The sequence below is a fragment of the Eschscholzia californica genome, unplaced genomic scaffold (genome assembly GCF_041429995.1).
Source record: "Eschscholzia californica isolate CP2 unplaced genomic scaffold, dmEscCali1.0.p SCAF_1, whole genome shotgun sequence".
NCBI lineage: Eukaryota > Viridiplantae > Streptophyta > Magnoliopsida > Ranunculales > Papaveraceae > Eschscholzia > Eschscholzia californica.
The window spans coordinates 7,465,569-7,478,611 of record NW_028238198.1 but is presented as its reverse complement, the minus strand read 5'-3'; the positions used below and the strand labels follow the sequence as shown (position 1 = coordinate 7,478,611).

At 38.7% G+C, this 13,043-nt stretch overlaps 3 protein-coding genes across 7 annotated transcripts; 2 read left to right on the top strand and 1 right to left on the bottom strand.

The window, feature by feature from the left end:
* The first annotated feature begins 27 nt into the window (after positions 1–27).
* LOC147563714 (RNA-binding (RRM/RBD/RNP motifs) family protein) lies at positions 28–2,762 on the top strand. Of its 2 annotated transcripts, XM_086640047.1 has the most exons (9): positions 28–132; positions 262–325; positions 905–1,163; positions 1,307–1,370; positions 1,556–1,623; positions 1,751–1,840; positions 1,920–2,050; positions 2,149–2,295; positions 2,394–2,762. In XM_086640047.1, exons 3-9 carry the CDS (start codon positions 905–907, stop codon positions 2,412–2,414), a joined length of 780 nt encoding a protein of 259 aa, XP_086496173.1. In that variant the 5' UTR covers positions 28–132; positions 262–325; the 3' UTR covers positions 2,415–2,762. The 2 variants fall into 2 exon arrangements, with proteins under 2 accessions (XP_086496173.1, XP_086496164.1); XM_086640038.1 differs by lacking the exon at positions 28–132 and having other exon boundaries at positions 133–325.
* A 164-nt stretch (positions 2,763–2,926) lies between these two features.
* On the bottom strand, positions 2,927–8,836 carry LOC147563713 (proteasome subunit beta type-7-A-like). Of its 4 annotated transcripts, none has more exons than XM_086640019.1 (9): positions 8,245–8,836; positions 6,742–6,901; positions 4,747–4,888; positions 4,496–4,592; positions 4,319–4,388; positions 4,106–4,210; positions 3,690–3,788; positions 3,524–3,614; positions 2,927–3,188 (listed from the first exon to the last, which is right to left on the bottom strand). In XM_086640019.1, the coding sequence occupies exons 2-9, from the start codon at positions 6,886–6,888 to the stop codon at positions 3,112–3,114; spliced, it is 828 nt and encodes a 275-aa protein (XP_086496145.1). In that variant the 5' UTR covers positions 6,889–6,901; positions 8,245–8,836; the 3' UTR covers positions 2,927–3,111. The 4 variants fall into 4 exon arrangements, with proteins under 4 accessions (XP_086496145.1, XP_086496140.1, XP_086496156.1 ...); XM_086640014.1 differs by having other exon boundaries at positions 6,742–6,910; positions 8,245–8,636; XM_086640030.1 differs by lacking the exon at positions 8,245–8,836 and adding an exon at positions 7,298–7,665 and having other exon boundaries at positions 6,742–6,910.
* Positions 8,654–12,731, top strand: LOC147563712 (NF-X1-type zinc finger protein NFXL1-like). The gene is made up of 2 exons (XM_086640004.1): positions 8,654–8,843; positions 9,019–12,731. Exon 2 carries the CDS (start codon positions 9,041–9,043, stop codon positions 12,416–12,418), a length of 3,378 nt encoding a protein of 1,125 aa, XP_086496130.1. The 5' UTR covers positions 8,654–8,843; positions 9,019–9,040; the 3' UTR covers positions 12,419–12,731.
* Positions 12,732–13,043: the final 312 nt, after the last annotated feature.

Sequence of the window (13,043 nt, the reverse complement as noted above, 5' to 3'; positions counted from 1 at the left end):
GCTATCCGTGGACCCCCCGACCCGACTGACCGAGGTCGAAAGATACAACAGCAATCGGCTTAGGGCTTAGGCCTTAGGCCTTAGGCCTTAGGCTATAACCTGATTCGTGAACTCCCTCTTCTTCTTTTCTCTGTAAGTTTAGTGTTTCCGAAACCCTCAAACACTAATTTCAATCTGCATATATTTTCAATCAAAACCCTAATTTACTACTCTCCATAGATAAGAGTCTTTTAGACTAATCAATTTTACTGTTAACATCAGGTTATTGTTTACCCTCCTCCGTCTCATCATAAAAAACTGGAACTCCCATCGTCTGATTTTCAAGGTATGTTTTTTTTTTTTTTCCCTCATTCATCTAATGAACTGGAAGAGTTTTGTTCTTAATTAATGTATTATTGATTCTGGAAGAACAGCTAAGATACCCTTTTCTTAATTTTAACTGTCCTTCATCTCAAGCTAGTCGGTTCCCTAGATTTGTTAAAACATACAAGAAAGCTAGAGAGAGAAAGTAAGAAAACAGGCGACTGAAGCTACTTAGGAGAAACCCTAAACCTTATAAGAAGTAAGTTGGCTTGTTCCAATTTCAATTCCTCCAAAACACACAAATGTCAGTCATATGTATATAATCCTATAAAATCCGACCTGTCACTAGTCCCCCTTTTTGATTTTCGAGCTCATTTTACTTCGAACTTGTGCCCGTTGCTTGTGAACAAATCTTCACTGTTTCTTGGTATATATCTTGAAATTATAAGAACTCGGAATTGTTATTAGTTCAAAATTGCAATTTGAATGTTTTTGTAGCTATGATTGCAATTTTTGTTTTCATCGTCATTCATCAATAAGCTCCCTGTAGTTTGGTAGTGAATTTTGGATGACTGTTCCGAATTTGTTTTCACTATTTCAGATGACCGAGAAAGAGCTAAATGAAAGTGAAACCAGCTCACAAGAGGAAGAATATGGTGATATAGTAGCTAATAGTAAAAAAGTGGAAGTTCGTCTTAACAAAAAGAAGAAACTTATATTGAAGGAAGTTGCTTCTAGTGCTGCTGATAAACGAGGAGTTTGCTATTTAAGCCGGATTCCTCCTCGTATGGACCCGACAAATCTCCGTCAGATTCTTTCTCAGTATGGGGAAATCGAAAGGATTTATCTTGCTCCACAAAGTAACTAATCTATAACCTTCATTCTGTTATATTGCATATATAGTTTGAACTCTTTACGAGCCTCTCTGTGAATGCTATCAACCAAGACGGCTTTCTGATTGTTGTTAACCAAATAAGAAAATAAGTGCTTTTCTTCTTGACAGAAGCGGCTGTTCAAGTGAAGCGTAAGCAGGCAGTTGGTTTTCGAGGTCAAGTGTTTTCAGAAGGGTATGTACACTGAAATACTATGTTAATGAATACCACATACCCGATTCTTCCATTTGCTTGTAGTATGAACTATCTTACAGTCTTTCACTTTTTTGTGTATCTTCTATTTTTCCAAATATTCTTATGTCTTGTTAATTACATTTTTTAGTTTCTTATTTGTTTGTGACGATCTATCATGTGTGTAGGTGGGTTGAGTTCACAAAGAAAAATGTTGCAAAAAGGGTGGCCGATATGTTAAATGGGGAACAAATAGGTTTGTATTTCTGAAATTGCAGTTCTGCACCTTCATATTTTAATGCTTTTTTACATGAATTTTGTGGCGAAATGGGCATTGTACTTTTTTGTGATGTTACATTGTCATGATTTTTCCTAAAATCAAGGTGGCAAGAAGAAGTCGTCATTCTTTTACGACATTTGGAACATCAAGTATCTAAGTAAATTCAAATGGGATGATCTGACGGAAGAAACTGGTAAGCATCACCTGATTTTTTGTGTTAACCAAAGGATGTATGTCAGAAAAACTAATCGCTTTGGACGTTATTAATGCAGCTTACAAGCACGCAGTTCGGGAGCAGAAACTAACAATGGCATTATCGGCTGCCAAGAGAGAGCGGGATTCCTACATGTCAAAGGTCGAGAAATCTCGTGCCTTGAGTGAAATACAGGATCGTTTGGTGAAGGTATGTTTTATCCGATTTTACTCTTGCATTTCGGTACTGTTTTTATATAGACCTGCAGATTTTCTAAAAGATTTCAATTCTACACTTTATATTTACAGAAGCAGAAAAAAGAATTAGACCTGAATTCTGAGTCTCAAGTTGTGATACCAGAACCAAAGGTTATTCGCCAATTCCCGCAAACAAAACCAGTCGGAAATACATCAACCCAGAGAAAATCTCAGTTGTCTAAAGACATCTTGGCTGGGGTAACCTTCTGATTATTAGTATTTCTGAAAACATTTCTTAACCACTCACAGATTTCTGATTTCGATCTCACTGACTCCATTATGGATGTTATCTGCAGGTATTTGGTGGGTCTTCATAATCATATTTCATCGCCAAAATCATCAAAAATCAGTGCTAGAATTAGAGAATCCTTACAGTAATTTGAATTGTTTTATTCAAAATTGTTAGTATGGTGACTGAGTGTAACGATGTTGGGAACTTTGAGTGAGTTTAGGATGTTTTTTGACTTTTTTTTCTCCCTTAAAAATGCAGTGATTGTTTGCTGTACTAGTGTTGTTCCAACCTATTATATTATACTATTGGAAATGACGAACTAATCGAAATGGTACTATTGTAGTGATGTCAAGCAGTGCATGCCCAATTGTACACATCCACTTTTCAGAGGATTTGATGTTGAGTTAATATCTGAGATTTCGTTTCGAGTTAATATCTTCTGAGATGTGTAGAAAAGAATAGCAATAACAATCTATCGTAGCTAGCTGTGCTTAGGCTCAGCCGCTCAGGGGGAGCGCAATGAGGATAAAATAACATTTGGGGACCTGAACAAAAGACTAGGGCACAAGTGGGTCTCAAGATTCAGCCACTGTGAAATAGATGAAAATATATTTTAGATGATTCTGGTAATGAAGCAACCAACCAAACAGAAAAATATTTATCCTGAGATTATCAAATATTGGATTCGTGAATAGAGTATTTATAACTACTTCATAGTTCCTCTAAACATTAAATCCAAATTCCACGCTCATCAACCGGCTTCTCATATGAGAAGGCAAGTCTCACTCTTCCATAGCGTCGCCTCCTTCAACCACAACATCTCTCTCTTTCAACAGCTTTACCGTAGTTGAGAGAACCTCTGCAAACATAAAATCAAAAATCAAATGATCTAACGATTGTAGAACTTAGGTCAAGTACTTTGAAACCTTAAATCTATGAACGGGAATCCCTGAAGTTCTACTGAGCTGTGGTGATGGTCCACTCACAGGACTTCAAGATTTAGGTCTCAAACAGAATGGACCACATCATATATGCGATTTTAGCATTACCATTTTTAAGTTGAATAATTAAATCAACTTCACTACTTAATACGTGCACAAATCAAGTAAACTACAAGAACAACAAAAATCTCTACTTCGACTTAGAAATGAGAAAACAAGAAGTGACAGATAATGGGGGCGATAAGTTACTAACCAGTCTGACCCTTCGTGAAAGAGTAACCCTTCGAACTTGTGTAAGTACGAGGGTTTGGAGAGAGATGATTCCTCAGGTACTCCTTGCCCCCCTGAAATAGCAAGCGTTAATCAGACGACCGAGTGCCAAGACAAGTTTTTATTCAGTAGGAGATCGACATACATACCTTGGTTATCACACAGACATCAACGTTGCTACCACTTCCGAGATCATTGAAAATACCTGAGCATACAGCCTCAGTTACAAGTTTAATACCTTCTTCCCTCTGCAAGAAAACAGTAAAAAAACATAGGACTCCAAACTAATAGAGGTCATTCGGAAAGCAAGTACAAAAAACCAAAATTCTAATTTTCTTTGCAAACCGAAGACTAACGGCGAGTACTTCACTGTAATTATTATGAGAAACTATTTAAGATCTCGTGCATGTCCAACAGTAAGGATGCAGAAAGAAAAGGAACGATAGATATCGTTCAAGTGGTAATAAGTGAGAGATAGTGTAAAGTCAGAATTAGCAGCAAATGCAGTCATCTAGATTCTAGAGTTTAGACAAGTGCATAACCAAATAGCAGCTAGCCAACTTACTGTTAGGCCTTCCTTGTACTTCGATTCAAACATTGCCATAGCAGCCAATGAACCAGAACCCATTGTCGCATATGGAAGAGTATCAGTGGAACCATGAGGATAGATCTACACAGAAGGATGAGACGATTTAGCTCAGAATATCTAACATGTTCGATAAAATAAAATATCCAAACCGATTGACTTCTCAATATTTTTTTAAGTAGTTTGACTTACAGTATGCAAATGAGGTCCAGTTACATCAACTCCTCCAAGCACCAAAGCAGCACTTACATGACCTTGGTATCTAGACAAGAGTTCAAAATTTCAAATGTTTAGTATTCTCCATGTTTGTTTGCTTAAACACTTTGTCAAGATCGTCGACCAAAAACCCAGTAAAACACTAAAACTTACTTAAAAAGGTGAGACTTTAGAAGCGTAAGAGCTGTTACAACCCTTGATTCACGTCCAGTTGCATGTCGGTGTAGCTCGAGTTGGGAGCTGACCATGTCTGAAAAAGAAGCACTTTTGAGGTCATAGCTAAAAAGAAAATATTGTTTTTCATACTGAACATAGATAGCTTGGAGCCAGAAAGCGCATTTTCTTTCAATTAATTGCTGCCACATGGTGAGGACCTAGAACATCATTAGAGAGAGACGGAGTACCTGTCACCGCTTCTGTATCAGCTGCAGTTCCTGCTCCACAACAATAAATGTTTGGAGCCATGTAGTGAATTTTCTCACAATTTTTATCGCAGACAATGGGACCTTCAGTAGCCCTCGTATCTGCCCCAAGAATAACACCATCCTGAGGAAAAAAGTTCAGAAAACATGGGCATAAATAATTGAAACTTCAAGAACTTAGTCAAATGATGAGCTATGAATCATCATATACACATGATTAATGCCCCGCATTGCACAACCCAATTAGGACAAGAATTAATAAGTACAACTTAAATTTTACTAAGAATACTTGGCACATAATACTAGAAACAGAATGCCAAAAACATTAGTTCCGAGAGAGTTCTTTTTATCTACTTTCTCAGGAAGATTCAAGCACAATAAAACCATTATATGTTCTAAAGATTATTTCATATGACTAATACAAAGGTAAATGGTCATCCAGAAAGAGAGACAGCACATACAAATATATTCCTGCCCATCAGTACAACAAATGGTTTGCAATAAGTCAGACAAACGAGTCTACACAAAAAAGTTAAAACTAAACTGGAAGTCTGTTTCGCACCTTAAAGATTTCTGAAAAGGCAACAGTCACAAGCTTCTACTGAGTTTTGTCTTCAAGGCTAATTGTATAACATCTTTATATACTTTAAGCATCATCAAAGAGTAACACTACACAAATGTTTTATATACTAAGACTAAATAGGCACATAAGATGCGCAGAGTTGCAGATGCCTCGAGTCGAAGTATAGTTGTACTGGATCAGGAATTACGCCTAGGTTTTATTGTGAGTTCCTGTGTTTTCTTTAACTTGTAGAGGTAGTTAAACGGGTAGAAGTGACAAAAAAACATTCATATCCTTTAACTTTTTACTATTAAAAAACTAATTTTTTGGAGTCCTAGAAATAAATTCAAGAAAATATACTATTAATAGAATAAAATACTATTACTACATCAAAATACATGAAATTGAAGCTACACCTCTTTACCACCTCGAGGCACCACACCCATTGTCAAAGACAACTGCATTGAGGTGTAAAAACAGTAAAACATTTTCTTAAACATAGATACTATCTATTCATGGGACTGAGCCTAATGCCAGTTGTTCTGGAAACACAACGAAATGCATGACATTGTTGGACCTTTACGGTATTAGCATGATTCTGTTAGCAGTATGTCACTTGTTCTTTCTCTAAGTTACATAGACGCCTTCAGGTTATATTTATGGAAGCTCATTCTTTAGTAGTATAGGTGAACCCGATATGAATCAGTTGTATTGACCTTTTGTAATAACCCTATATGGATAATTTGCAACAAAAATTCCAATGTTAGTGTTCTGTATGAGAAGGTGCGAACAGGTCTGAATGGTTACTCTTCACTCTCTAAGAATAACCATTCATTAACCCACTATATATCTTTTTTCTTCTCCGTTTTATCAACATTTCCCTATAATGACATCCAAATTCTTGACTTACTACGCACAAATTCCTATTTGACATCTAATTACACAACGTGTTCCACCACAACAGCTTATGCATCATCACACACCCAACAAACTACTTGTCTAACTTTTCTTCCCATAGTCTCAAGAGTCGAGACTCTCAACCAAGAGCCCTAACTGACCCAAGTAACAGCGGCCATTCATAAAACTGACGATTAACAATCACTAAACCGAAGAAGGTAAATCCACTAATCTAACTTATTGCGCTACACATATATTCTGGAGCCATCAATAAGTGTAATCTTTTGATGTCGAGGATAGTAAGTTCATAATTCATCACTTCAACTTACAAAAACAAACCTAACCTTTCATAAACCATTGAAAGAAAAATTGATTTCTAGCACACCAAGAGGACGCAAGTGTGATTGTTGTAGGTTATTAGTTCACAATACAAACATTAGCTCAGAGAGCTCCAATTGAAACCCGATCCAAAAGGTAAACACAAATTAACGAACAAAGCAAGTTAAAAAAAAAGTTACCTTGAAAACCAGACCTACGATTGTAGTTCCAGTCTTACGGTAAGAAGGTGGATGAAGACCTTTCTTCGAGAGCATTTCGTTTCTAACACACAAATCGAAGTTAAACCCTACTTTTGAAGGAATATCCATTGTAGATTGTTGAACCATCTCTGATTAGTAACTTTTACACCTAGAAACAAATAAAACCAGCAACAGTTTATTAGTTTGAGTTCGAACTAGTTACCATTAACAATGGTCTCGAAAACTAGTATTCTATAAGATATACAGATTGAAACATGGAGATTACAAGGGATTTTAGGGCACACTGAACTTACAGAGACGATAAATCCAGGCTGAAAGGAGAAAAAGATGAGGGTTCTCGGTGACTTTAGATTGAAGAAAATAAATCCTTTACTAATATAATGGGTTAATTTCGTTTTGAGGCCCCAATATGTGAACAATTGGGTTAATTTAGCCCTCATATTTGACAAGCTAAAACATTTCATCCTAATGAACAGAACGGGTTGGTTTTCTATTAAAAGTGTACTTTTTTTTTGTCTCCTTCTCTTTTTCTCACCTTCTTCTCCAAGGCTTTTGTCATATACTTGACGGATGGGAGCGAACATGTTCTCTCATTCTCTGTCGACGAAACTACCATCTCTAACTAGACTCACCACTTCATTTGTAAAATCAAATAAGGAGAAGAAGACGGAATTGTACATGTAATAAGCTAGAATCTTAAGTTGAAAGATGGAAGAAAAATCTAAGAGATCTCTTGTCTCCTTGCAACAAACTTTTTCAGTTGGAAAAATCTCCCTCTCTTGTTCGGGTTTTTCAACCTGTTTTATGGAGCATTCCGGATCTCAGTTTTGTATATAGACAGAAACTCTCTTTTGATAAGTTGTAGATGTAATGGTGGTTTCTCTCAAGAAGATATCACTAAACCTACCAATAAAGGAGATAACTTTCATGGGTATTTCTGAATGATTGGAAGGTTTACCAACTTGTAAACCTATCCAAGAGACGAACAACGGTAAGTCTCCATTGGATCTAAAAAAAGTTCGATGTTACATTCAATATGTGCTTGTGCATCTCAATTGGAGCTCAAACAAGAAACAAAGTTCTTACTTTCATATCCAAAGTGTTGGTGATACAATTGCTAAGATAGCATCAAAGTAAACTAAACTTCATCAATAGGACTTCATTCTGCATTTCAAAATGATTAGCAATTTGAACAAACTTCTTGTTCATAAAGTGGGGTTATGAACAAGAAGTTTGAATCAACTTAATGCCTGTTAATGAAGTGGGGTCGTACAATCGATTCACCCACCATTTTGTTCATGATTTACAGTTTAAGTACCCTAAATACCCACAAAATTTCAGAACCAGATAACTATGAAAACCCATTTTGAAAAGAAAATTTGGCAGGTAGTAGTCAAAATAAGCAAATTAAAGGGGAAATCTGACCTAATTATTCTGGCAAACTAGCAGGTAAATGAGTAGCAATTAGGGGAAAAATCTAACCTGCTATTTCGATCTGGAGAACTTCGTTTACTTGAAGAACTTCAATCTGAAAATAAAATGAAGAACCAGGTTCTAGAGAGAGAAGACGATCGAGAGAAAGAAAGAAAGAAAGAGAGGGAGTCGGGACTGGAACAACCGTGTTTTCCAAGTAATGAGAAAACCGTTTTCCCACCTTGTTTGTGGTAAAATATATTTGAAGTTTTTCCAACCTTTTTTCCCCCACGAATTCGATTTTCCCACGTTTTGGTTTGAACCAAACAGTGGAAATCGATTTTCTCAGGAAATTAGATTTTCCCACTCTTTTTTCACGGGTTTCAAACGGACCCTTAACCACCTTCACTTGGCCCGTCACAACCCTAGTTTGGATCTCAAGCCTTCTCTTGTGGCGTACCGACTTTGAATACCGCCCACCGCCAAATATATTTCTCTCTCATTAAAACTTCCCCTTTCATCACCAAAATACCTCCGTCTCTCTCTCTCTCTCTCTCTCTCTCTCTCTCTCTCTCTCTCTACCTTGGAAAGAAAGAAAGAAAGAAAGAAAGAGAGCTTTGAGTCAATTATCGAGTTGGTTCTCTCTCACAAGTTCTCTCATTATTCAGGTACTTCACTTTTCTTTCTTGTTTTATCGAAAATTAATTTCTGAGTTCTAGGATTAGGGTTTCATCTATCTGCCTTCTAGTTTTTCATATCAGTTTTATATATTATTGTTTTGAATTTGGAACAAAGAACAAATAATTCAGGGTTAGGGTTTTCTTTTTCTTTCTTTCTTTTTAGGATTCCCTCTCATTATCAGATAATGAGCCTTCAACTTCGTACCGATCGTAGGGAGGGACCTAGATATCCTGTTCGTCCAAATAGTAATAATCGTCAAGCTTGGGTTCCTAGAGGAGGTGGTGGTGTTATTGGTGGATTATCCACTCCGATTCTTGAAACTCCTCCTCAGCAACCGACTCCTAATTTGGATCCAAATGGGTATGCTTATTTGAATTCTTTTATGAGAAATGGTGGTGGGAATTCCAATTATCATCCACCGCATATGGAGATTCGACCAAGAGGTGGGAATTTTGTTCATCAGAGAAATATCGGTCCACGACCTTTGAACCCTAGAAAACAGAATGATCGTGGGAAAAATCAGGTGCATAAGAATTTAGATTCTAATCTTCTTCCACAACTTGTTCAAGAAATCCAAGTGAAGCTTGCGAAAGGGACTGTTGAATGTATGATTTGTTATGATATGGTTCGCAGATCAGCTCCAATTTGGTCTTGTTCGAGTTGTTACTCGATTTTCCATCTCAATTGTATCAAGAAATGGGCTCGAGCACCTACCTCTGCGGATTTGATGGCGGAGAAGAATCAGGGATTGAATTGGCGTTGCCCTGGTTGTCAGTCTGTTCAGTTACTAGCTCCTAAGGATATCCGATATGTTTGTTTCTGCGGAAAGAGGCCAGACCCACCTTCAGATTTGTATTTGACACCACACTCATGTGGTGAGCCTTGTGGTAGGTCAGTGGAGAGACAGATGCAACCCGAGCTGGACGGTGGTGACCGCTGCCCTCATTTGTGTGTATTGCAGTGTCACCCAGGTCCTTGTCCTCCTTGCAAAGCCTTTGCTCCTCCTCGTTCATGTCCTTGTGGGAAGAAAATGATCACAACGAGATGCTCTGTTCGAAAGTCTGTGCTTACGTGTGGTCTGCAATGTGAGAAGTTTCTCGATTGTGGAAGGCATCAGTGCAGGAAAGTTTGTCACACAGGACCTTGTGAACCTTGTGTGGTTCCTACAAATGCTTCTTGTTTCTGCAAGAAGAAAATGGAGGTTGTTCTCTGTGGTGAAATGTCAGTTAAAGGAAAATTGATAGAGAATGACGGTGTTTTCTCGTGTAATTCAGTTTGCTCAAAGACCCTTGTTTGTGGAAATCATACTTGTGGAGATACTTGTCATCCAGGGCAATGTGGGGACTGTGAATTGATGCCATGCAAGATTAAGAACTGCCCTTGTGGTAAAACGAAAATAAAGAGTAAAAGGGTATGTTGTACGGATCCTATTCCTACTTGCAGTAACATCTGTGGCATGCTTCTACCTTGTAAGATTCATCGATGTAAGGAGATATGTCATGTTGGTAAGTGTCCCAGTTGTTTACTTATGGTTGATCAAAAATGTCGTTGTGGGTCTTCTTCACGGAAAAGCGTGTGCCACATGACAACCAGAGAGAATGGTAAGTTCTGTTGTGAGAAGCCTTGTGGGAGAAAGAAAAGTTGTGGTAGGCATAGATGCAGCGAGAGGTGCTGTCCCATCTCTAACTCTGATTATATGCTTTCTGGTGAATGGGATCCACATTTGTGTTCTATGATCTGTGGGAAGAAGCTAAGATGCGGGCAACATTTTTGTGAATCTCTCTGTCATAGTGGCCATTGTTCACCTTGTCTGGAAACTATCTTCACTGATCTAACTTGTGCTTGTGGGAAAACTTCTCTTCCTCCTCCACTGCCCTGTGGTACTCCTCCTCCCTCGTGCCAGTACCCATGTTCTGTGCCTCAGCCTTGTGGTCATTCGTCCGCTCATGGCTGCCATTTTGGGGATTGCCCACCTTGTTCAGTTCCTGTGGCGAAAGAATGCACAGGAGGGCATGTTGTTCTGCGAAATATTCCTTGCGGGTCAAAGGAAATTCGATGCAACCAGTTATGTGGAAAAACCCGGCAATGTGGAATGCACGCTTGTGGGAGAACTTGTCATCCACCTCCATGTGATTCGTCGTGCGTATCTGTTTCTGGTGCAAAGTCCTCTTGTTCTCAGGTTTGTGGTGCTCCAAGAAGAGACTGCAGGCACACTTGCACTGCTTCTTGTCACCCTGGGTCTCCTTGTCCTGATCTAAGATGCGATTTCCCTGTGACTATCACTTGTTCATGCGGGAGGATAACTACTAAAGTTCCTTGTGGTGCTGGAGGTAGCAATGGTGGTTTTGCCTGTGATACTGTATTTGAAGCTTCTATTATTCAGAAATTGCCAGTTCCGCTTCAGCCCATTGAAGCAAATGGTAAGAAAACCCCTCTTGGACAGAGAAAGTTAGTATGTGATGGAGATTGTGCAAAGGTTGAACGGAAACGGGTTCTAGCAGATGCGTTCGATATTACCCCAACAAATCTGGATGCTCTTCATTTTGGTGAAAACAGTTTTCCGGACTTGCTTAAAGATCTATGTAGGAGAGAGCCGAAGTGGGTATGGGCTTTAGAAGACAGGTTCAAGTTTTTAGTTCTTGGCAAGAGTAGGGGAAGTAACTCAAACGGTTTAAAGGTGCATGTTTTCATCCCAATGTCGAAGGAGAAAAGAGATGCAGTTCGACAAATTGCAGAGAGATGGAAGCTTTCAGTCCACGCAGCAGGATGGGAGCCGAAACGGTTCCTAGTGGTTCATGTGACGCCGAAATCCAAAGCTCCACTTCGAATTATCGGTTTCAAGGGTTCTGCTTTATCGTCAAATCCACCGGCTTTTGATCCTTCAATTGATATGGATCAGAGGCTTGTGGTGGCTCTTCTTGATCTACCAAGAGAAGCAGAAGTAAGTGCATTGGTCCTACGATTTGGTGGTGAATGTGAATTGGTCTGGTTGAATGACAAAAATGCTTTAGCCGTATTTAGTGATCCTGCTCGTGCGGCAACTGCTATGAGAAGATTAGATCACGGGTCGGCCTATCAAGGTGCGTCTGTAGTTAAGAACAGTGTCCCAGGACCAAATGCTTGGGTGGGGGGAACTGGAATTGCTAAAGATGGAGGATCAGGAGGGGGGGTTTTAAGGACTAATAATCCTTGGAAGAAGGCTGTTGTACAAGAATCTTGCTGGGCTGACGATTCATGGGGTGTTCAAGACTTAGGTCGTGGTGCAAGGGATGTTCCGGATTCTGCATGGAAAATGAAGGAAGCTCCTATTTCTGCTTCAACGAATCGATATACTGTTTTAGTCCATGATTCAACTCCATTTTCGAATTTAACCTTGAAATCATCATCTGGTGGTTTTGGGAACCAAAGCAATCATCAGGTTGGAAGTAGTTCATCCTCTACAGAACCTAGATCCTTCAATCAGGAATCGAAACCAGGAGATGGCATTGCCGAAGAAAATGTGGTGTCTGAAGTAGTAGATGATTGGGAGGAAGCATGTGACTCGGAAGGGCAAGTGAGGTAGATAAGATGTTCATCGAAGTACGTTTGTTGGTAGACAGACAAGAAAGAGAAGTTCTAGTTATTCCGCTCAGTCTGGAGATGGGTATGCACGCTGTGCTGGCTTTCTTTTTCGTTGTTTGTTTCGTTCTTTTTTAGGGTATAACTTTTTTCTTTTACATCACACCAATTACATTAGGAACACTGGTTTTCTTCTCTCTTTTCTATCAGATCTCATATAATTGTTAGCATGGAATGTTTGTTTCGAAGCTGTGGTTTCATGTGTTCTGTTTTCCTAGTCTTTTAGAAGAAGAGAAGAGTTCTGTTTACTGTTTGAATTTGGTGTGCCATACACACACTGTTCTAAAACAAGTTTCCGGTCATCCAAGTTACTTTTGTTTCTACTCTATGATCTTGAAAATCGTAGTGTTCGATGGAAGTTTGTACACTATGTATTCAATGGAAGGCCGTAGTCAATATGCAACAACACCTTTTGTATACCTGGTTGTTTGATCTAGCCCAAGGCCATCCTAGATGGCTCTGTTTCAAATATTATTTCCATTAATCAATTTATTCGATCTGAGCAGAAAATAATCAAAGAGGAAAACTGGGGATTTTATTCTATTATGTTTCTCTGGCTTTCAAGTTTT

What these genes read in the sequence shown, in the direction of transcription:
- LOC147563714 (XM_086640047.1), top strand. Translation starts at nt 905, where the DNA reads ATGACCGAGAAAGAGCTAAATGAAAGTGAAACCAGCTCACAAGAGGAA. An exon ending in GTTAAATGGGGAACAAATAG is followed by an intron (nt 1,624 to 1,750) that starts GTTTGTATTTCT and finishes CCTAAAATCAAG; the next exon opens with GTGGCAAGAAGAAGTCGTCA. An exon ending in TGATCTGACGGAAGAAACTG is followed by an intron (nt 1,841 to 1,919) that starts GTAAGCATCACC and finishes TTATTAATGCAG; the next exon opens with CTTACAAGCACGCAGTTCGG.
- LOC147563713 (XM_086640019.1), bottom strand. Translation starts at nt 6,888, where the DNA reads ATGGTTCAACAATCTACAATGGATATTCCTTCAAAAGTAGGGTTTAAC. An exon ending in TCGTAGGTCTGGTTTTCAAG is followed by an intron (nt 4,889 to 6,741) that starts GTAACTTTTTTT and finishes TTTTTTCCTCAG; the next exon opens with GATGGTGTTATTCTTGGGGC. An exon ending in TGATACAGAAGCGGTGACAG is followed by an intron (nt 4,593 to 4,746) that starts GTACTCCGTCTC and finishes CTTCTTTTTCAG; the next exon opens with ACATGGTCAGCTCCCAACTC.
- LOC147563712 (XM_086640004.1), top strand. Translation starts at nt 9,041, where the DNA reads ATGAGCCTTCAACTTCGTACCGATCGTAGGGAGGGACCTAGATATCCT.